Source organism: Schistocerca serialis, chromosome 2 (assembly GCF_023864345.2).
Source record: "Schistocerca serialis cubense isolate TAMUIC-IGC-003099 chromosome 2, iqSchSeri2.2, whole genome shotgun sequence".
NCBI lineage: Eukaryota > Metazoa > Arthropoda > Insecta > Orthoptera > Acrididae > Schistocerca > Schistocerca serialis.
In genome coordinates, this window is record NC_064639.1 from 477,043,189 (window position 1) to 477,067,297 (window position 24,109).

The 24,109-nt window shown below is 46.1% G+C and overlaps 1 protein-coding gene across 1 annotated transcript in view; it reads right to left on the minus strand.

Annotated features, from left to right (window-relative positions):
* The window catches only part of LOC126457401 (uncharacterized), a 357,727-nt gene that overhangs the window by 88,712 nt on the left and 244,906 nt on the right, over positions 1 to 24,109 (minus strand). Inside the window, exon 6 of the mRNA XM_050093661.1 lies at positions 15,604 to 15,942. Within this exon, the coding sequence (XP_049949618.1) occupies positions 15,604 to 15,942 (339 nt within the window). The remainder of the gene's footprint in view (positions 1 to 15,603; positions 15,943 to 24,109) is intronic.

Sequence of the window (24,109 nt, forward strand, 5' to 3'; positions counted from 1 at the left end):
TACAGTTACACTTGGTTTGTGGCAGTTTCCTCCATCGCTCTGTGGTTAGGGGCTAGCTGCAGCACTGGTGAAGTGGCAGTGGCAGCAGTGTGCAGAGACCTAGTGTATTACTCCAGCTACGGAATGTCAGAACCGTTTGATCACATTCCTCTAAAGCAACAGATGCAATCTTGTTCTACAATTATACTGTATTTAGTGTAAAAGCTTGTAGTCTTAGGAGTATGGCAGAGAGCATGCAGACTGTGATGTCGACACATTGCCTTAGTGGATAATCGCCATGGTCCTGGCCAGTACACGGTACACCTACTGCAGGTGCAAGCAGCCTCTCTGTAGTGGGAAATACAGGAGGTGTGTCATGTCATGTTGTGCACTCCGAGCAATACTGGAGCTGAGTTACACGCGGTCTGTCAACATGAGAGTACGTGCCCCGCAACGGCAGGTGACCCAGCTGTGCCCAGCACGGCACAGCCTGCACAGGGAAGTGTGGCAGAGTTGATGTGAGCCGGCATCTCCGAGGTAACCGATGGTCAGCATGGCGTGGTATGGGGGCAGTAGTGTTCAAATAAAGATGCAAGTGATTACCTCTCCTATTCCTTTCCCACCAACCATGTATGGCATTGACGAGTATTTGACAATCGTACAGGTTGCATTGGTGGACTATTTATTTTTAAAGTTAGGACAAGCAATTTACATTTTGACGGGCAGCAGACATCCTATCACTTTAAACTTGGGGTAAGTGGGTTTTCAATTTGAATCCTGTCATTCAGGTTCAGTTAGGGCTGTTGCCTGGCAGTGGCAGGACAGTAGCCTTGATCCCTGCATGCCACAGAGTGGCTGGATAGCGAGGCAACATGATCGCTTGGGGATGGTGGGAAGGAGGGGGGAGGGTGGTGTTGGTAAGGGGGGGGGGGGGCAGAGAGCCTTTCCTCTTCCCTCACTGGTGTTTCTTTAAATAAAGACACAAGTGGAGAGATCCAAACCTAGAGTTAGGAGAAGCAGTGATCATACATCTGAGTGAACGGTAGCTCATAGCAGGACTGAGCCAGTATTTCAAGTATAGGACAGTATACCTCAATTCTACACCGTTATACAAATAGACTAACAGGTTTGAGCTGGACTGTGACGTCATAGAGGCAGGGCCAGTATTACAGCTTTGGGCCAGTATGCCGGAATTCTACATGGTCATAAACAGCCCTTTGAATCTGAGCTGGATGTCATACAGCTGCACCGATCGCCATGTTCTATAGCCATCTTGAATTCCAGGTAAGCATTATTGGCTTTTGACATCATAGTTAGGAGGGTGCTCTTATCCCCAGTCTCCGATTGTGGTGTCACACAGCCAGGGCAAATATCCCTAGTCACCAGCTCCATTTTGAATTTGCTGCCAATTTATACTTAGGGCAACAACCCTCTATTCATAGGAAACAAACTAGCGCAATTGGGCTATTTTTTCTATTTCCCGCCAAAACTTGATTTCCCGTCATTTCATGCATAGTGCAGTTGGTCTTTGTCGGACGGGTGGAGGGTGTGAGAAAGCCATGATTCATCGATGACGTCATCCAAGACGTCATCGATGATGTCATCAGTGACACACTTTGACCGTGAACTCTCCTTTCATACCTATTAATGTAGTAGTTCCTCCTTTCATCACACAAACATCGAAATGGTAGATGTTGAGATAAATAGTTACAGAACAAAAAAATCAGCTATAAGTGCCAAGTGTGGAATGGCATCTGAAGCTAACTGTGAGATTCTATAGAGACTACGCAAAAAGATTTGACCCCAAACTGTAGTTAATCACAGGTCGCTGGAGCAACGAAGGGCATCTAGCGTCTGGAAGAAAGAGCAGGTTAGTCCCAATTTCAAGAAAGGTAGTCCAGCAGATGTACTAATTATAGGTCGATATCAATAACATGTCGTGTGTAATTATGAAACTGTTTTACACTCGTGTATCGTGATGGTTTTCGAGGGTGAAAATCAACACGGAGTCCACAACAGAAATCGTAAGATAACAGGAGGAAGTGTCGCGTAATAACACAGAGACCACAGCTACGGCATTGTGTCCTGTGCTGAGCTTGTGTACTGAGTGGAATTTTGCCGAGAATTTTCCGAGATGAGGAGAGGAAACGGATTTAGAAATATAAGTACCAACACATTATGTTGCCAATGCTTTCAAAATCACAACCGGGAACGCATGAGACTCGGAAACTAATAAGCATATTCACAACAGAATAAATTAAGTTTGTTATAAACAAAGTACATAAAATGCTAATGCTATCTGTCAAGACTGAGAAACAATTAAGGTTCTGCATTGATGATTGTGATAAGATTTGATTGTATGTTTATTGTATGAAAAGTTGGAAACTGGTTTTAAAAAATATGACATTTGGATAGCGCACTGTGGAAACGGCAGGAGAAAATAAAGTGAGTCTTGATTAGTGTGCGTCGATTCTGGTGACGTGACAGCTTAAAAAAATGAGAAAGTGAATTTTGTAACTATTATGAATGAAATGAATGAACATCTAAATATTTGGGTTAGATAATTTTCTGTGGTTATTTTTAAAAATGTTAAGCGTAAATGACTGACCAATTGCGGTTGGCCGCAGACGGACTTTTGACTACAATAGTGGGTCACGTGACTCGCTGAGCTGAGAGCATGGAAAGGGTTTTCCATGCTCTTTTTCCGGTGGACACCGATCCGGTATAATTGTTTAGGAGGCGAATTGCCGCACGTGGATGTGTGCCGAGTAAGGCATTTTTCGGGAGTTAATGTTTTAACTTTTAAACTGACAGTGAGTTAGAGATCTGAGTGCTCTTATTCAATGGTTGAGATATTAGCAAACTTTTGTTGTGCAAAACACAACGTTTTAAATTCGCGTACATAATTTGCCTGCAAACTGCTCTGGGGCACTGCTAGACATATGGCTTATTTACACTGTTCTTGCTATGACAATAGCGAACCTATCCCAGCTGTTTCTCGATATCGCAAGACCTCATCTATTTCATTTTATATTTTTGTAGCGATGTATCCTGTGTTGAGCCACCGTTCGAAATAATGTGATCTACTGTGAATAAATCAAACGTGTTTCAAAAATATTGTTTCACTTCCATCAAAACCGCCTTGATTCCGGCTATTTAAATACATATACATCACTTCATGTATTTTGTCTTTCTTTTATTCACTGACAATTTCATTGGCGTCTTGCTTAAAATTAAAAGGTGCACATAAGGGTAAAAATGCAGCGATGGACAACCGCTCACATTAGTAGATGGGTCATCTACCAATGTTTAGGGTGTTTACTCCGCCTCGGTGGAAAAGCGGCGTTGGATATTTGTTTCCGCTGTCTCAATGCAGTCTGGGAAGTATGATCTGTTTGCAAGTGCGCACTACTGACCCGGTATGCTGCAGTATCTTATGAAACTCGGCTAGCTCTGTTTGTCCACGAGATCCATAGTACCACAGACAAAGGCGCCCAGCTTGAATATGTTTTCTTTGACTCCCAGAAGATATTTGATACAGTTCCGCGCTGTTGTTTGGCTAGCAGATTTGTGACTGCATTTAGAAATTTTTAACAGAACAACACGTTGTCGGATGACAACAGGATGAAATCGACGGATGTAAAGGTAATTACAGGGGTAGTTCAAGGAGTTATCGCACTTCCTTGAAGTACGCCTGAACTTACATAAATTTTCTACTGGATAACATTGGAGACTCTGTGGCTGTTCACAGGAGAAACTGTTGTCCACAGGAAGGCGGCAATGCCAGAAGACAGTAGCAAAATACATGAAGTTGTAAATAAATGTATCGTAATGTGAATAAACAGGAGAGGAAATTCACTACTATTTCAGTATACTATTGGTGAAAATCACTGGAAATAGTAACTACTAAAAAATACCTAGGCAACGTAAGTAGAATTACCAAATAAACCAAATTCTGTAGTAGGAAAAGCCGATGCAAGACTGATATTCATTAGGAGAATCTGAAGGAAATGCAGTTGATCTATGAAGGAAGTGGCTTACATAACGTTTATTCGACCGATTCTTGTGTACTGCTCATTAGTCTGGCATCCTTATCGGAGAGGATATATGTGGTCAGAAAATGTGTGAAATGCTTGTAGGGATGTTACAGGGTAGGTTGTACTGAGACGTAAATGTTAAGAAATAAATTCGATACGTTGCGCCGTTTCCGAGTTATTTAGCATTGAAGTTAGCCAATCAGATCGTCACGCGCGTAAATTCAAGTTTCAGCTAACGAGACAAAGCACTCGTTGGGCAACACCGTCGCTGGCAGGCCGCTTGAATGCGAGCGCGCGACGCCCCGATTGGCTAAATTCTACGCTAAATAACTCGGAAACGTAGCAACGTATCGAATTTCTTTCTTAACATTTATGTCTCAGTACAACCTGCCCTGTAACATCCCTACAAGCATTTCACACATTTTCTGACCACCCTGTATATATGAGATCCAAGAAAAAGCAGCACGTTTCCTCACAGGATCATTAGTCGTCCTCACCCGGGACGAGGCAGCTAACGTTGACGTGGACGCGGACGGGACATCCAATCTCAAGATAGTGTGATTTGCGCTCTCCAGTGGCCGTTTTCCTCTCTATTAGGCTCGCAAACCATGCAGTTTGTTTACGAAAATGGACGCGCGTAAAATAGCTGCGTTAACTCTTTTAGCGCTTGTCGAAGAACAGCGGAGAAAATCGCGAATAGTGTTCTGGACTCGCTATTGGCTTGAACACCGAATTGCTCATAGAAGAACACTACACAATTTTGTACAACGATCTGAGCTACATACCAGCAGAAGTTATTCGTTAACTCAACCACATTTTCATCCCATTTTCGGTTTTAAATTGAATATAGTTAAGGTATAGAGTCTAATTCAGATCGCGCATGCATGACATTATATTTTCGATGTTGCGTTGACTACTCACACTGTGAAATAACGTACTTCATCGCACAGATTTCAAGTTGGAGATTCGTTTCGCAATCTCGTTCAAATTGGAGAGGAGACTTTTTCGAAGTCACTCACCACCACCGAAAATGATATTTACGGCAAGATACAAACATTAGCCAGACCATAAACCCAAAGATACGTAAGTATATTTTACAGGAAATTTTATAATAGCAAAAACTTCCTGTGTGTAACCGTGTCTATTTCCAGACATAGATTGGCAGCCATGTTAAGATTTCTGGTCACTGGAGAAATATTCCAGCCGTTGGCCTTTGCAACAAGAATTGCAGCAAATACATTATTTATAATAAATAACATCGGATTTTGAGATAATACTTCCATTAATTTAATACGAAAGATCAAGAATCTTTCAGGAAACAAAAGATGAAAGAAAATATTAGGAAGGAAGTGGACGCGATCCTGTTACCTTTCCATCTACAACAAATTTTTTTAAAGAAACAAAAAAATTAAAACACCTGACGAGAGTGGAACCCATGACCTTCCGCATGTAAAGACGCTACCCTAATTATTTTTTGGTCAATTTTACCAAAAGCAAGGTAATACGAATGAAAAATTAAACAGAAAATGGATTCTACACATCATTCATCTATTTATCGATTAAATACGAGATACAGCATATTGACAAAAAGCGCACGGTGGTGTGGGATCCTTTGCCATGTCTAATGGGCCATAACCGTATACTGGTGAAAGGCACAAGGATAATACCCGCTCCCCACCACGAAATGAACATAATGACCGACAAGCCACATACTTGTATTGTTCTTCGTTTTGGGAAAGAAGGCTGAATCGGGACGCAGGAGAGTCTCACTGCAGATTGCCGCTTCCGTCGTCCTCCAAAGAAAGGCCAGCTGTCGCCGGAGCCAACTCCAATGTCCGTGGCCGCAGAAGACCATCCGATAACATAATGTATCCGTCTCATGGCAATGACTTCATCGGTCTGTCTCAATATGGCCAAAGCGAAAAAAGTCGAAAGTTGGTGGTGAGAACGTTATGAACGACTTGGTACCATGAGGACGCTACTTCCATTGGAAAAGTAGGTAGGCTGACATTGGGCCAACCAGTCTTTCAACCTGTTTCAAGCGATGGGGCTCCACAGAGGAAATGCGATTTGGAAACGTCCAGCGAAATAACAGCAGTTTTATAGAGAGATGCGACTGGGAAAGAATATCAACCCTCAAATAACTGAGATAAAAAAAAATTCCGAATACTCTCGAATTTATTATTTATTCTACCATCTTCCGGAGAGGTTAAATTCGCTGATCGGAGACAGCCAAACAAGAGAGTTGTAAATGACTGGGGGACGCGAAGACACCTTAAAATAGTGCGACGAAAAAATAAAGTCGAAGCTGGTCCCGAAAATTGGGGAGGCCCATACCTCTCATCAGTCAGCGTCTCGCCCTAACCTCATAGCGCACCCGAAAAATAGTGTTTCGCCACATAAACTTGCCCGATAATCGTTTTAACTTTCGGGAAATCATCGCAGGAAAGGGAAAAATTTATGCAACAAAATAGGCTTGACTTATCACTCCAAGCTTGACTCCAAGCTCCGAATCCTATGAAGTAACGAGAATCGTGTTCAAGGATCGCTCCTTCAATATTGTCCATGAGGACTTACAGTTTAACGCAGCCATCTTCATCGGACAACGATCAATAATAATATCCAACAATCGATGGCGGGCGACCACCACAGCCCTTGGAAACTCATCCGTGTCAAATCTCCGCAAACTGAGTAACCGACGTTCTGGTCGTTAACCAGCGCTCCCGCAAAAATGTGTCAAAAACGTCCTTAAGCACCGATATGTCGTCATAAATACGAAGAAGTACCATAAAGTTATCGGCACACGCACGGACGATATCCTTTCTTCCAATAACTACCAGCCACCCAATCGAGCAGCTACGGACCGAAATAAAGGTCCCGGAAATAGCACGAATAACGACCTAGGTAGAGGATACCCTTGCAGGACACCTCGGCGCACTTCTACATTATGTGATCAAAAGTATCCGGACACCTGGCTGAAAATGGCTTACAAGTTCGTGGCGCCCTCCATCGGTAATGCCAGAATTCAATATGGTGTTGGCCCACCCCTAGCCTTGATGAGACTTTCCACTCTCGCAGGCATACGTTCAATCAGGTGCTGGAAGGTTTCTTGGGGGATGGCAGCCCAGTCTTCTTGGAGTGCTGCACTGAGGAGAGGTATCGATGTCGGTCGGTGAGACCTGGCTCGAAGACGGCGTTTCAAAACATCCCAAAGGTGTCCTATAGGATTTCAGTCAAGGCTCTGTGCAGGCCAGTCCATTACAGGGATGTTATTGTCGTATAACCACTCCGCCACAGGCCGTGCATTATGAACAGGTGCTGGATCGTGTTGAAAGATGCAGTCGCCATTACCGAATTGCTCTTCAACAGTGGGAAACAAGAAGATGCTTAAACATCAATGTAGGCCTGTGCTGTGATAGAGCCATGCAAAACAACAAGGGGTGCAAGCCCCCTCCATGAGAAACAAGACCACACCATGACACCACCGCCTCCGAATTTTACTGTTGGTGCTACACACGCTGGCAGATGAAGTACCGCAGGCATTCGCCATACCCACACCCTGCCACCGGATCGCCACATTACGTACCGTGATTCGTCACTCCACACAACGTTTTTCCAATTTTCAAACGTCCAATGTGTACGCTCCTTACACCAAGCGAGGCGTCGTTTGGCATTTACCGGCGTGATTTGTGCCTTATGAGCAGCTGCTCGACCATGAAATCCAAGTTTTCTCACCTCCTGCCTAACTGCCATAGTACTTGTAGTGGATCGTGATGCAGTTTGGAACTCCTGTGTGATGGTCTGGATAGATGTCTGGCTATTACACATTACGACCCTCTTCAATTGTCGGCGATCGCTGTCACTCAACAGACGAGGTCGGCCTGTACGCTCTTGTGCTGTACGTGTCTCCTCACATTTCCACTTCACTATCACATCGGAAACAGTGGACCTAGGGATGTTTAGGAGTGTGGAAATCTCGCTTACAGGCGTATGACACAAGTGACACCCAATCACCTGACCACGTTCTAAGTCCGTGAGTTCCGCGAAGCGCCCCATTCTGCTCTCTCACGATGTCTAATGACTACTGAGGTAGCAGATATGGAGTGCCTGGCAGTAGGTGTCAGCACAATGCACCTAATATGAAAAACGTGTATTATTGGGGGTGTTCGGATACTTTTGATCGTACAGTGTATGAGGGGTAAAAGACGACCATTCACGTCAGTAGACGCCTGAATACCAGTAATTAGAACGGTCGCAGGTTCGAATCCTGCCTCGGGCATGGATGTGTGTGATGTCCTTAGATTGGTTAGAAGTTAAGTCCCATAGTGCTCAGAGTCATTTGAACCATTTTTTGAACGTCTCGAGCGCTATTTAGAAAGATCACGAAAGACAACATAATAAAATTCCCGACTCCTCCTCATTTCAGCCGCTTGATCAGCGCTTTACGCATGAGTGCAGTGCGAAGCCTAGGTCCGACAATGGTAACCCACCAGTAAACGAGCGACAACCACTCGCAAATGGCTTGCCTGCCCCCGCACGGCAGAGTTGATTTCGTCCAGAGAGAGGGGTCGGTCAGATGTAAAATATTTTGCTTCTAAATAGGGTGAGAAAGATGTACCCGCTACGGGACGTGGTTAAGTCATTGAAAGTGGCAGGAATAATTACTCAGTTGACAGAAGCTGGTTACATAGGGAAGCAGACAAATAAAAACTGTCGAGTCGACTACTACAAGTAGCTGTAAAATACACTCCTGGAAATTGAAATAAGAACACCGTGAATTCATTGTCCCAGGAAGGGGAAACTTTATTGACACATTCCTGGGGTCAGATGCATCACATGATCACACTGACAGAACCACAGGCACATAGACACAGGCAACAGAGCATGCACAATGTCGGCACTAGTACAGTGTATATCCACCTTTCGCAGCAATGCAGGCTGCTATTCTCCCATGGAGACGATCGTAGAGATGCTGGATGTAGTCCTGTGGAACGGCTTGCCATGCCATTTCCACCTGGCGCCTCAGTTGGACCAGCGTTCGTGCTGGACGTGCAGACCGCGTGAGACGACGCTTCATCCAGTCCCAAACATGCTCAATGGGGGACAGATCCGGAGATCTTGCTGGCCAGGGTAGTTGACTTACACCTTCTAGAGCACGTTGGGTGGCACGGGATACATACGGACGTGCATTGTCCTGTTGGAACAGCAAGTTCCCTTGCCGGTCTAGGAATGGTAGAACGATGGGTTCGATGACGATTTGGATGTACCGTGCACTATTCAGTGTCCCCTCGACGATCACCAGTGGTGTACGGCCAGTGTAGGAGATCGCTCCCCACACCATGATGCCGGGTGTTGGCCCTGTGTGCCTCGGTCGTATGCAGTCCTGATTGTGGCGCTCACCTGCACGGCGCCAAACACGCATACGACCATCATTGGCACCAAGGCAGAAGCGACTCTCATCGCTGAAGACGACACGTCTCCATTCGTCCCTCCATTCACGCCTGTCGCGACACCACTGGAGGCGGGCTGCACGATGTTGGGGCGTGAGCGGAAGACGGCCTAACGGTGTGCGGGACCGTAGCCCAGCTTCATGGAGACGGTTGCGAATGGTCCTCGCCGATACCCCAGGAGCAACAGTGTCCCTAATTTGCTGGGAAGTGGCGGTGCGGTCCCCTACGGCACTGCGTAGGATCCTACGGTCTTGGCGTGCATCCGTGCGTCGCTGCGGTCCGGTCCCAGGTCGACGGGCACGTGCACCTTCCGCCGACCACTGGCGACAACATCGATGTACTGTGGAGACCTCACGCCCCACGTGTTGAGCAATTCGGCGGTACGTCCCCCCGGCCTCCCGCATGCCCACTATACGCCCTCGCTCAAAGTCCGTCAACTGCACACACGGTTCACGTCCACGCTGTCGCGGCATGCTACCAGTGTTAAAGACTGCGATGGAGCTCCGTATGCCACGGCAAACTGGCTGACACTGACGGCGGCGGTGCACAAATGCTGCGCAGCTAGCGCCATTCGACGGCCAACACCGCGGTTCCTGGTGTGTCCGCTGTGCCGTGCGTGTGATCATTGCTTGTACAGCCCTCTCGCAGTGTCCGGAGCAAGTATGGTGGGTCTGACACACCGGTGTCAATGTGTTCTTTTTTCCATTTCCAGGAGTGTACATAAACCGCACTAATGCGGGATATCTGCAGATCCAAGCATTTTGGAGACTCAACGACGCCACAATATCACTAAGTTCACGAGTCTGATTCACAGGAAGTAAGACGCATTTCGATCTTCCCCAATCCAAATTTTTCGCGGATTTTGACGAAATAAATTAATGGCATCTTCCCAATAAAAACGCGAGCAGTAACATCTACGACCAGATCCAGATGGAGCACAAAGAAAAATTAAGGCGAGATCATAAAAACTACACCCTATACGCTGACCATCGTCCACCGTTTCAAAGTCCGTCAACGGAATACCGTCCCTACGCAACACGGCCATTCCAGGAAAACTTTCCGGCGCAACGTTAAAAAACACAGAGTCCCTAGGGAGACAAAACTCATCAAATAACACTTCTGTCATAATGGATTAAGTAGTAATGGAGAGCTTATCCTACCAACATTTGTGATAAAAAAAACGTATACGCCTGGATTAGTTAAGACATGTGATGCATGGAAAGAGGAATAGAAAAGAATTTATGCATCACGTTCCGCTCCCCATAACACCGGCAGATGGCGGAGAATAAGGTACAAGATTCGAGGCCTCCCCGTGGGAAGTTGCAGGTTCCACGCTTTGTTTTTTCCGGCACGACGCTACACCTCAGGTTGGTTCAAATGGTTCCAATGGCTCTGAGCACTATGGGACTTAACTTCTGAGGTCATCAGTCCCCTAGAACATGGAACTACTTAAACCTAACTAACCTAAGGACATCACAGACATCCATGCCCGAGGCAGGATTCGAACCTGCGACCGCAGCGGTCGCGCGGTTCCTGACTGTAGCGCCTAGAACCGCTCGGCCACTCCGGCCGGCACACCTCAGATTGAAAACGTTGTTTCACATCACGTAACTTCTTGACGCAGAAGGGTAGGAGGCCCATCAAAGGTCCGCTGCGGGAGGGGGGAGGGGCAAGGAGAGGACCATCCCCACTCCACTCAACGGAATGCGAGAAATACAACTGGGAGCGACGAACACCACCATCAGATAAAGAACAGACAGTCAATGCAGCGTCTGGCGCCGTCTGCATCATCTGACTCCCCGGAAGAGAATCCGTAGTAACCTGTTGCTCCACCGTACCAGAACGACGAAGGGATGATATTTTCAAGAACACTGTAAAGGCAAAACAACAGACGATGTCTCCGATAAATAATCGGAACTCACCGTAACACACGATTCTACCGGCGGGGGACAGTACGCAAATGCAACACTCATTTCAACGCCATCAGAAACAGCCACGTCACCCCTGGCAAAACAAGAACCGCAACTAGCGTAAGTATTCAAAGTATCACCACGGGAAGAGGCACCCGCAACCATTATCTTCCCGGAGAGGCGAGATTTGTGAGCGGTGGTTTCAAAATCTTCACCTTTCTGAGTCCGCTGGCTTTTAAATTATGGTACCGATGCCGGCGCCTCTACGGCAGCTGGGGTTACATCTCATCATGCCAGTAAAAGCGGAAAGTCGGGCTTAGTGGGGGTAACGTCTCCTCAACATCTTCTAAAGGTGGAGAAGTACTGACAGCAGATTGTGGACACACTAATTCAGCTAATGTCAACGGACGACGTTTTCCAGAACACGACTTTAAAACCGTATCACGACGCAGATAAAAAATGGCTCTGAGCACTATGGGACTTAACATCTATGGTCATCAGTCCCCTAGAACTTAGAACTACTTAAACCTAACTAACCTAAGGACATCACACAACACCCAGCCATCACGAGGCAGAGAAAATCCCTGACCCCGCCGGGAATCGAACCCGGGAACCCGGGCGTGGGAAGTGAGAACGCTACCGCACGACCACGAGATGCGGGCCCGACGCAGATAACTGGATCTGAGATGGCCAATTTCATTACAAAGGAAGCAGGTCCCTTCTTGCCTTGGTATGTAACATGAATCCGGTAACCACAAACAGTCAGATGTGAAGGAGTATTCTTTTTTTGAACACTCGTTTCTACTGTTCGGATGTCACGTTAACTTTGTAAGTGGTGTTGTGAAGACTAGTGTTCCTGCCAGATACGCCGAACGACTCCAAAGGGAAGTACCGCCGCCTTAAGAAATAATTCGTCCACTTCGGGTGGAAGATTGTAAATTACAACTGGAATATACTCGATAGCTGAATTTGCAAGAAGGACTAGACTAACGGAACCATCACGGTGTGTAAACATCGCTGGAGAACCAACCCGAGAGAAAAGCCAATCTACTTGGAAGCGATCTTGAAACTTCACAAAAATGTGTGCAAATCAGAATCAAAACAAGCAGTATCTATTCTGATCAGATGTAAAGTGAATCCTATCAACCAACCAATCGTGAATTTCTAAAGAAGCGAACGTACCACGACGATAAATATTCTTGGGAGACTCGACAGACATCATGGCGCGGGCAGAGAACAAATCAACAATAAACTCAGCTACGCAAGAACGATGCGACACCAGCTGATACACGCACATGACAAACACACCGTTCGACACACGCGGCGCTGTGGCACAAGCGGAAGTAAGGACAACCTGCTGACTCGACGTGCAGACTCGATGTGCAAGGTGGAGCTGCAAAATGGTCAATTGCGCTACAGCTTCAACAAGCAACTGTACTTTCGTAGGTGGCATACACTGTATCAGGGCTGTATCTACAAATGCCAATGTTTGATACGCAAGTTGTAGCAAAAAGACGCGCTTTTGACAGATCTTCATTGTGCCCTAACATTGAAAATGTGTACTTTCGTATCACACAAGTTATAATACTAAAAACAGCATCTACAGGAAAACTTTACCAACTGATTTCCCGTCGTGTTATTATAACAAATCAAATCGTAGGTAAGACGACGCGTTTTCGAGAGATGCTCGATTTGTCGATGCTTTGAAACACCTTATATTCATACCACGTACCTTGTGAGAAAGAAAACCCACCAAATACGATGTTTAACGCCATACAACATAGCGACTCCTGCTTGTACCGTAAAACGATGTCGCATCTGATTGGCCATGTTCCTCTCTACGAGGCACAAATCTGACATGCCAGATTCTTCCTTTCACGCTGTGCAGTGTACTGGAACGTGGAATTCCACGCTGTGACGTCAACAGCACCTCGTCCGCGTGCCTATTCTTGTCCCGTGAGAGGAGGGCTTTAACAAGCATGAGACCATTACGGAGATGTTCAGCAAACAAGCTCGTTGTGCATCACGGAGAGGTTTACTGCTGAACTTCTGCTTGTGTACGTTCGAAGAAGAGTTGAGCAATATTTGCATTCCTCCCACATACGTCGCCCGAAATGATCACAATGAGAAAATCAGAGAAACTGGAGCTCCTATGGGGGTTCGCTAACGGTTATTCTTCCCACACGCCATTCACAATTGGAATAAGGAAGAGGGGGGGGGGGGGGGACAGTAGTGGTACCAAAAGTACCCTACATACACCGTAAGGTGGCTTACAGAGTATAAATGTAGACGTACTATAAGACAGCAAATGACTGCGTGTCCCATCCTTGTCAAATTAGTCCTGCAGATAGGCAAACGCCTGTAGGTCTACGTTTGAGTTGGGTTCGTTGTTCTTATGGCGCGTACACAGTAGGGTAACGAAGGCCAACTAACGTCTTCGTTGGCCGAGATTTGCTAAAAGTGTACGGGCGGCAAATCGTTGCCATCGAAGTAGTTGACCTTGGTTGCGGTTCCGCTTGCTGGCGGTAACATCAAAGCGTTGGAGATTACTTGGCGTTGGAAACCTTCTCGTTGAGTGGACGCCGCGGCGAATGTTCGTTGGTTCGGTCGCGATTTTCTGTGTCTAGTGCCTCTAGAACAGGTTTGTATTTGTTTCCCAGGACAGCCACAAGTCACACTTGATGTGTTCTATTGACCAGTTTCACTCTTTAATTTAACAAGGGCATCATGAGAAACACTGGAATTTACAGTTCAAAGTATAATAATTGGCTGTTAAATTAAGGAGAGAAACCATTAGATAAAACATACTGAGTGCGACTTGTGGCTGTCCTGCGAAACTTAATTTCCACAGTCGCTGTTTCTCTGCGGGCAGTGCCTGCTCTTGCTATGGGTCTGTATTTATTGTGTTTAAAAATACAGGAGTACAGAGTGCGACATGGCGAGAGCATTAAAGTTGATAGAATTTTATCGTGAACGGGAACGTTTACGGGCCCCTACGAACTGCTACTATATGTTCAAATGTGTGTCAAATCTTATGGGACTTAACTGCTAAGGTCATCATCGGCCGGCCGGAGTGGCTGAGCGGTTCTAGGCGCTACAGTCAGGAACCGCGCGACCGCTGCGGTCGCAGGTTCGAATCCTGCCTCGGGCATGGATGTGTGTGATGTCCTTAGGTTAGTTGGGTTTAAGTAGTTCTAAGTTCGAGGGGACTGATGACCTCAGAAGTTAAGTCCCATAGTGCTCCGAGCCATTTGAACTATTTGCTAAGGGTCATCAGTCCCTAAGCTTACACACTACTTAACCTAAATTATCCTAAGGACAAACACACACATCCATGCCCGAGGGAGGACTCGGACCACCGCCGGGACCAGTCGCACAGTCCATGACTGCAGCGCCCAAGACCGCTCGGCTAATCCCATACAGTAACTGCGATTATAAAAACAAACTGGAAAGACTAGACGCTTGGAGGGAAATAACTCAGCTATTACACAGTGATATGCACGATATGAAAAGGAAAATGGTGTCTTTATTGACATCTTTTTGCCGTGAACGACAAAGCGAATTTGGGAGTGACTCCTAACTTTCCACTGCAGGTTCAAAAATGGCTCTGAGCACTATGGGACTTAACAGCTGTGGTCATCAGTCCCCTAAAACTTAGAACTACTTAAACCTAACTAACCTAAGGACATCACACACATCCATGCCCGAGGCAGAATTCGAACCTGCGACCGTAGCAGTCGCACGGTTCCGGACTGGGCGCCTAGAACCGTGAGACCACCGCGGCCGGCTCCACTGCAGGTACGACTCTTTTAAAGAGGTGTGTTATCTTTGGAAATTTTAGGGCCTACACAATTCAATAACAATTCGAGATCCGTAATTTTGATTAGAGAAAGAATTATGAAGTAGCCCATATTCCAATACAGTCAACTTCGATTCCATATGGCCGAATCCATTGGCCCCAAGTAAGACCTTCGTTTGGTGTGGATGAGATCCGAACGCCAATACATTGGCGACCAGCGTTATCGGGCGAATCCAGTCTCTGTCGTTCGTTGGCCTGGTGTGCACGAGCCTTTAAACTGTAAAATGGTACCACAATACTGTATTTCCAGAGTCTTAGAGCGACCGACAAATGAGTACAGCTGCTACTACTACTACTTCTACGACTACTACCGTTAGGTGCAAGCTCTGTGATGGAGACATGAGAGTAGGCCGAGGTGTATCACGCACCCCGGATGTCTCGGCGGGAAGCGGAGCTGATGGCGGCGGCGGCCTGCCTGCGCAGCAGGGGGTTCCCCTGGCTCTCCTGGGCGACGCGCGCCAGCAGCTCGGGCAGGAAGCGCTCGGGGAAGTGGTCGTGCGTGAAGTAGGGCTGCTCCATGAGGTCGGCGGCGGACGGCCGGTGCGCCGGCTCGGCGGCCAGGCACAGCGCCAGCAGCTCGACGGCGAACGACGGCCACGCGGGGAAGGTGCGCGCCAACGTCTGCGCCGGCTCCTCGGCGGCCCGCCGCAGGCCGCGCAGCAGCGGGTTGCGCGCCACCAGCTGCTGGTGCCGCGGCGCCAGCTTCCCTGTCCCACCCACAACCCGTCACAGTTAACCGGGCTAATCAAAGTTTTAATTATCAACCTGAAAAAGTAACGATACGTGCCGTAATTAAATCTCCGGTTTGTTTGCGGGTACATGATTGCACTCGTTACACACACCGTAGTACTGCGTGGTTATCATTAAAGTGCAGCTATTCATAGAGGTCCAGTGTGAGCTTAATTATCGTATGGCAGCGATACTTGGTAGTTATTCTAATGCGTTAATGCGGCACGGATTTTAGCAGGGAAAAAATTAGTTCAAATTTTGGTCAGTAGGAGGAAATCTGGCGCTGTGAGTGCAGGAGAGACTTATAGAAATGTTTCCGTGCGTAGTGAATTAAGAATGGGATGTAGGCAGAAAAGGTCAAAGCAGTGATTAATGTACACTACTGGCCATTAAATTGCTACACCACGAAGATCACGTGCTATAGACGCAAAATTTAACCGACAGGATGAAGATGCTATGATATGCAAATGATTAGCTTTTCGGAGCATTCACACAAGGTTGGCGCCGGTGGCGACACCTACAACGTGGTGACACGAGGAAAGTTTCCAACCGATTTCTCATACACAAAACAGCAGTTCACCGGCGTTGCCTCGTGAAACGTTGTTGTGATGCCTCGTGTAAGGAGGAGAAATGCGTACCATCACGTTTCCGACTTTGATAAAGGTCGGATTGTAGCCTATCGCGATTGCGGTTTAGCGTATCGCGACACTGCTGCTCGCGTTGGTTGAGATCCAATGACTGTTAGCAGAATATGGAATCAGTGGGTTCAGGAGGGTAATACGGAACGCCGTGCTGGATCCCAACTGCCTCGTATCTCTAGCAGTCGAGATGACAGGCATCTTATCCGCATGGCTGTAACGGATCGTGCAGCCACGTCTCGATCCTTGAGTCAACAGATGGGGACGTTTGAAAGAAAACAACCACCTGCACGAACAGTTCGACGACGTTTGCAGCAGTATGGACTATCAGCTCTGAGGCCATGGCTGCGGTTACCCTTGACGCTGCATCACAGACAGGAGCGCCTGCGATGATGTACTCAACGACGAACCTGGGTGCACGAATGGCAAAACGTCATTTTTTCGAATGAATCCATGTTCTGTTTACAGCATCATGATGGTCGCGTCCGTGTTTGGCTACATCGCGGTGAACGCACATTGGAAGCGTGTATTCATCATCGCCATATTGGTGTATCACCCGGTGTGATGGTATGGGGTGCTATTGGTTACACGTCTCGGTCACCTCTTGTTCACATTGACGGCACTTTGAACAGTGGACGTTACATTTCAGATCTGTTACGACCCGTGGCTCTACCCTTCATTCGATCCCTACGAAACCCCACATTTCAGCAGGATAATGCACGACCGCTTGTTGTACGTCCTGTACGGGCCTTTCTGGATACAGAAAATGTTCGACTGCTGCCCTGGCCAGCACATTCTCCAGATCTCTCACCAATTGAAAACGTCTGGTCAATGGTGGTCGAGCAACTGGCTCGTCACAATATGCCAGTCACTACTCTTGATGAACTGTGGTATCGTGTTGAAACTGAATGGACAGCTGTACATGTACACGCCGTCCAGGCTCTGTTTGACTCAATGTCCAGGCGTATGAAGGCCGTTATTACGGCCAGATGTGGTTGTTCTGGGTACTGATTTCTCAGGATCTGTGCACCCAAATTGCGTGAAAATGTAATCACATATCAGTTCTAGTATAATATAGTTGTCCAATGAATACCCGTTTATCATCTGCATTTCTTCAAGGTGTAGCAATTTTAATGGCCAGTAGTGTATAATGCTGATTTTATTATTATCTGCCGCTTACACAGTTTGTTCAGTATGAACATCGGAGAGATCAACAAAACGCTATACAGGCGACAGATTTCCACCTGGTGGTCAAAACTGGAACAAATTTTTTCTGCGTAAATAGGTTCCGCGTTAATGCAGTAGAATATCTACCACTACAGGAGCAAAACAAAATGTCGAAGCCCATGAATAAAGTGAAGTATTGTCCGCAACTGCTCACATCCATTCAAAAGACCCGTGGAACCGAGGCAACAGCCGAAATATTTCAGCTATCAGGCCAGTCCAGATTAATTCTTTAGCCGCCTTATCACCGTGGACGAGGGCACTATGACCCCGAGAGAAAGCAGCAAAGCAAGCAAAGTAATTCGTCAGCTTATGAGGACTGTGAAGGACGATCTAGGGCTTAGAACGCCTGGAGTGTACAAGATACCGTGTCAGTGTGGCTGTTACTATGTCGGCTAAACAGTACACACTGTGGAGCAACGCGGGACAGAACACGAGAGGTGCTTACGCCTACGCTATCCAGAAAAATCAGCCGTGGCAGAAGACGCCTTAGAAAATGGACACCAAATTCTATTCGACGAAACATCTGTCGTTATGAAGACGAAGGGATTTCGGGATAAGCGTCACAAAAGAAGCTATTGAAATAAAAAAACCTGAAAACACCATAAACAAGGACGGCGGTTTGCAGCTCAGCACAGCCTGGGACCCGGCTATTGCGATGTTAAAACGGGGGCGACGGACGCAGCATAAAAACATTACCGTATACGGCGAGAAAGAGAGCACCAGTGACGTCACAGCCAGCAGTGTGGCTGTATGACCACGCGGCCTCGGCGACACAGCAGTCAGTCTTACCACTTGACAATGACCGGGGAGAGTTCGGTCGAAAGCTCTTGGGATTTTAACCACCTGACGCGGCTGGAAGCCCGAGAAAATTTTATTACATAAAGCAGAGGAAGCTTGTGAATTCACCACCACTGAAAACGGCAAAGGCCGAATCATCATCGGGCAAGGTGATGCTGAGTGTGTTTTTGGGCTGTCATGTTGTGGTGGACCCGAGAGTGTCTTCCCAGAATGAAAAATTGCAGAGGATGTAGCGGAAGAAGAAACTGAAGTGACTCAGCAGGCTGTAGAAAGAGTGATTAAGAAACTGAAGAATAATAACGCACCAGGAGGAGATACGATAACGGCAGACATGTTGAATGCAGGAGTTGAGACACCTCAGAAACAGATATACGACCTCATAAGTGAAATATTGAGAAAGAAGGTCATCAAAGAAGAGTGGAAGTCAACTACCATTATGTCACTGCACAAAAACAACAGTAAAAGAAATTTTTAGCAGCTACAGAGCTATTTCTCTGCTAACTGCACCACACAAAGAGCTGTCGATAGTAAGTCCTGAAAAGCTGAAGCCTTTTGCTGAAGATATAGTTGGAGAGCATCAGATAGGTTTTAGCGCAAGATCAATCGTGGCTCAAATTTCCACAATGAGAAATCTGCGAGAAGTGCTGGAAATTCAACCATCAGTTTCATTTGTACATTTCTCAATGTCTTATGATAGTGTACACAAATTATGTACGACATCCTCAAGGAGATTGGTATACCAAGTAATTAGCTTGGTGAAGGTGTCTACAGGGGAGACAAGAGCCAAAGTGAAATACCAGGAGGAGCTGCCCAAGGAATTCACCATCAGAACAGGTGTAAGATAAGATGATGTCATTTCACCACTTCTTTTTAATTTGGTTCTGGAGAAAGTAATCCCGGAAATGAAAAGAGAAGGCAAAGGTGTGAAGCTAAATGGAAGAACACAGTTACTAGTATATGCAGACGACAGTTCAGTCATAGGCAGTCAGAGGAAGAAATGGCAGAAACTTTAGGGGACTTAACAAAGAATGCCAGCAAGAGTGGACTGTGAATTAATGTGGAGAAGACTTAAGAGTATAGAAGTATCCAGAGAAGCCCCTAATAACGCACTATTACATGTGGGAATATGGAACATAACCAGAGTGGAAGACTGACAGTACGTACAGAAATCAACATTACATCACAAATTTTGAATTAGAAATGATTTGCTAAGACAAGAAATATTGTTTTCTTCTGGGAAACAGTTGCCATTGCCGAGGAGGTGGAGGTAGAAGAGACAATTCTGCTGGAGGTAGTAGAAGATTTTGGCAGGACGAGTGACACTGTGGCACCTCAAAGAGCGCCTACTATGATAGAAGAACTGCACAGATGCAAATGAAGACAAGCAACCACCAAACAAGTAGAATTCAAAGAAATCAAAAAGTGAATTTAGTTATGCTTCAGATATCATTGAAAGAATAAGTGACACCATTCCAAAAGGCTGCGACAAACGGGTCAAACATCACCATCTATGCATATTTTAAATTGAAGTCTCAAGCCTCGTTTTTCTGTTATCTTACGGCTAATCTCAGGACCAGCAGTAGAGATGTTGATACTAACAGACATACTGTTTCATATCATAAACAAGTCGTCTGGACGCAGATACTTAGTCCTACCCGTTCAAACTCGGGGCGCACCGTCAATGTAATATATTTGGTGTGTATGTAGCATCCAGATTGAAGGATTATAACAGACATGTTCAAAATGCAGTCTAATCTGAATTGCAGGAAGTGTTACACAAGACAGATTGCGAGTTTTAATTGTCCATCTGCCATTATTCAGCTTTCCGAAATAATTCAGGCAGTACCAACATTTTTAATTTTTATTTTTATTTCTTGTATGGTTATTTTAGTTTAGTTTATGTTTTATTTAAAAAATTAACAGCATATGAAATTTTCACTGAAGTAAACAGACTATGCCGATTAATGTAAAATTAAAATTCATGAAAGACCTGATCTCTCCCGTTGTATGAGTTCAAATCAACTGTAATTACGTCACATTATAGCTTTCATTTCACAAAATTTTAATATAACCAGCAAATAAATAAAACCGGTTTTTCCCTCGATCATGGTATCTCTGCTCCTACAAACTGTAAAATAGATTTTGTGTATGTAGTTTACGGATGCTCACCAGTGAAGTTGTCAATGCCATTACAAATATTAAAAGAAACGAATATAAATAAAAGGACTAAAACTGTTACCACATCGTGAGGAGTAAACCTACAAAATGACACTCATTCATTCGCTCCCAACTCGTGTTGACACACACCATCACTCCATCTCACACGGTGTAACAAAACGGAGAAAGGGTGAAAGGTCTAAGCCTGGAATTACAACATAAAAGAAATTACGGAAGAGCTAAAATAACACCACAGGGAAATATGACTGGTTGACCACTTTCAAAAAATATGGGTGAGCTACTCACCTTGTTAACACATTAAGAACAAGTCACTTAAAATAGAGGCAGATCAGTCGGCAAATTTGCCGCTGACCTCTGGTCTGAAAATAAAGTCGGTCCAGGAAAATGTGGCGCACAGTGATCTGTACGCCACAACTACCACACATTGGAGGGTCCTTTCGCCAGAGCAAGAAACCTTGCGTCATAGGGCTGTGGCCTTTGTGAGGACGGATAAGGAGAACCTCATCCCGCCTGCGTGGTTAGACGGAGGTACGCCACGGCCGCGTTGTGAGCTTTACTAGACGGAGCTTATTGTCTGGCACCTCCAACCACACTTCTTCCCATCGACGCATGGCTCTGTAACTCAACAGTGAGGTAACAGTATGCAGAGCGATGGCACACTGAACTAACTGAGGATCACGACACGCGTCCTTGGCTGCTACTTCCGCCCTTTCGTTCGCCACAACACCAATGTGCCCTGGTGCCTAGCAGTAAGACACCTCCTTCCCCAGCCTTTGTAACTGGACAAGGGCGTCCTCAAGATTCTAGACTACTTTGTCGGCTGGATAAATGCACTGCAGTGACTGAAAAACACCCAAGTAGTCGAAACAGACGAGGAATTAAGCAAGCACGGCACATCTCATCTGCTCCAGTGCCCTCAAGATCACGGACAACTCAGCATCAAAGACAGTGAAGTCTGGAGGCAACCGAACCTTGTGGTCACGATCTGGGAAAACAACAGAGCAGCTTTCGTAATCTCCCTGTTTATGCCCATCCGTGAATGCAGCAGCATACTGGTGGTGCTAATTTAAAATGCCGGAAAATATCATATTAACAGCATAAGCGGGAGTGCAACCTCTCCCACACTGCGCTAAATCTAAAATCACTCTGGGCCTCTGCAGTAAGCGGTGTGGCAATCAGTAAAAACCCAGGATATCAGCCGGTCCCAAACTAAGGGACTCCACTACACGCTTCGCACAGATCCCAGATGGCCTCGTTGCCCATGGACGATTTGTACAGAAGTGTTCCACAGCTGGACGAGCAATGTATGGTATACTGCGGATGAAGGAGTAGCGAGGAACTTATACGCCTGGCACATCATGAGAAGTTGCCACTGGATGGTACGTGGTGATTCACCAGCCTTAGGATCGAGACTGTGTATGGGGCTGGTCCCATAAGGCCCCTTGGCGAGCCTGATCCCCTCATGGTGTATAGCGTCAATAATCTTCAGGTAAGAAGGCCATGCTGACTCATGCAATGTGCACTCATGATGCAGCCACGATCGCACGGAGGCCCTATAAAGCTGGAGCAGACGCGCTCTGTCCACTCTAAGGATCTGTTATTAAGACAATTCAAGGTATTTAGTGCCGTCTAGGTCTTGCCTTCAGGTCCTTGAACTGTGGTACTCACGACAGTTTGGAGTCAAGAACGAGGCCTAGAAATTTCACTGAGTCTTTAAAATGGAGAATGGTGTCCCACGTACGCATTTCAAGTAAATTCAAAATACTAGGAGAACGATTAAAATGAACACACACACACACACACACACACACACACACACACACACACACCCTTCTCTGCAGAAAATGTAAAAACAGTCTTTGCACCTCCTTATCCAATCTTTTCACTGTAAGTTGCAGCTGACGAGTCGCTGCTACGGCACTGGAGGAAGAGCATAAGATCGCAAAATCACCCACAAATAAGGAGCACTGGACGGGTCTCCATACTGTGGACGTTATGCTCTTAATGACTATGACAAAGAGGGTAAGACTTAAAACACCGCACTGGGGAACGCCATTTTCCAGCACAAAACTATCTTTTCTACCAAAAAGGTGTCTTGAGGGGAAGGACCGAATGAAGAGCGGAATGTAGCCACAAAGCCCCATTGTTGTAGGTCACAGAGAACATAGCACCTCCAAGTAGTGTCGTACGGCTTACTGATGTCAAAAAAATACCAATTAGACAATGCATGTTACATTGGAAAGCCTGGTTGATTTCCGCCTCTACATGGTCAGGTTGTCGATAATTGACTGACATCTCCTGAATCCACAGTGAGAGTTGCTAAGGAGCTGCCTAGTGTCTAATATACAGACCAGACAACGGTTGACCATGCGCTCTAGGGTCTTTTCTACACAACTCGTTAAGGCAACGCTCCGACAACTACTGGAACACATTCGGTCTTTTTCTAATTGAGGAGAGGTATCAAAATTGCCCTATCAAAATTGCCCCTCGCCACGAGTCAAGGACAGTAGTCAGTGGAAAATGCTCTGCCATAGTCAGCGCTGTGTTTCCGGGTGTTGTTTGGAGACACCACTGTCTCAACAACACCGCTATAAGTAACCGACTGTCTATTGCGAGTGTTTAAGGGGTCGCCGAGCATTCGATACGGTACTAAAGGAGTGAAAAGAGGCAGCAAAAAATACGGGGATGCAGCAACATATTCCCAATCGCACGATCACGTTGCTCTAAAACGTGTATTCTGTAAAAAAATATTGGAGTTTCAGTTACTATTATCGCGAAAGAAGGAAGAATCAGCACGACCCTCGGACATGGGTGTGTGTGTTGTCCTAAGCGTAATTTAGTTTAAGTTAGTTTAAGTAGTGCGTAAGCCTAGGGACCGATGACCTCAGCAGTTTGGTCCCACAGGAACTTACCACAAATTTCCAAAAATTAGCACGATTTGTTTGGATATAATCAATCATCATCACATGGCTGTGTATCAGATACTGTACAATAATTTTGATTCGATGCTGGAACGCACATACCACTTCGTCATTCCTCGACAAAAACTGTGACTGAGCAACTGCAAAATTGTGAAGGACACCTCCGAGTTCCCTCCTATGAACAAATACAAAATTATGCTTGCAACTTTGTTGGCGGATCTTGACAGTATTTTTTTGTCAGTTAAGTAAATAACTCGGGGAAAAAAGCATAAGCGAGTTGCAGCGCTATTACAGTCTCTATGTCACTTGGTTTACTTTTTTGTGATGGTGAACAAGGTAAGCTTGCGGGAAGAAGTACTGGATTTTGTTTGTAAAGAACGCAT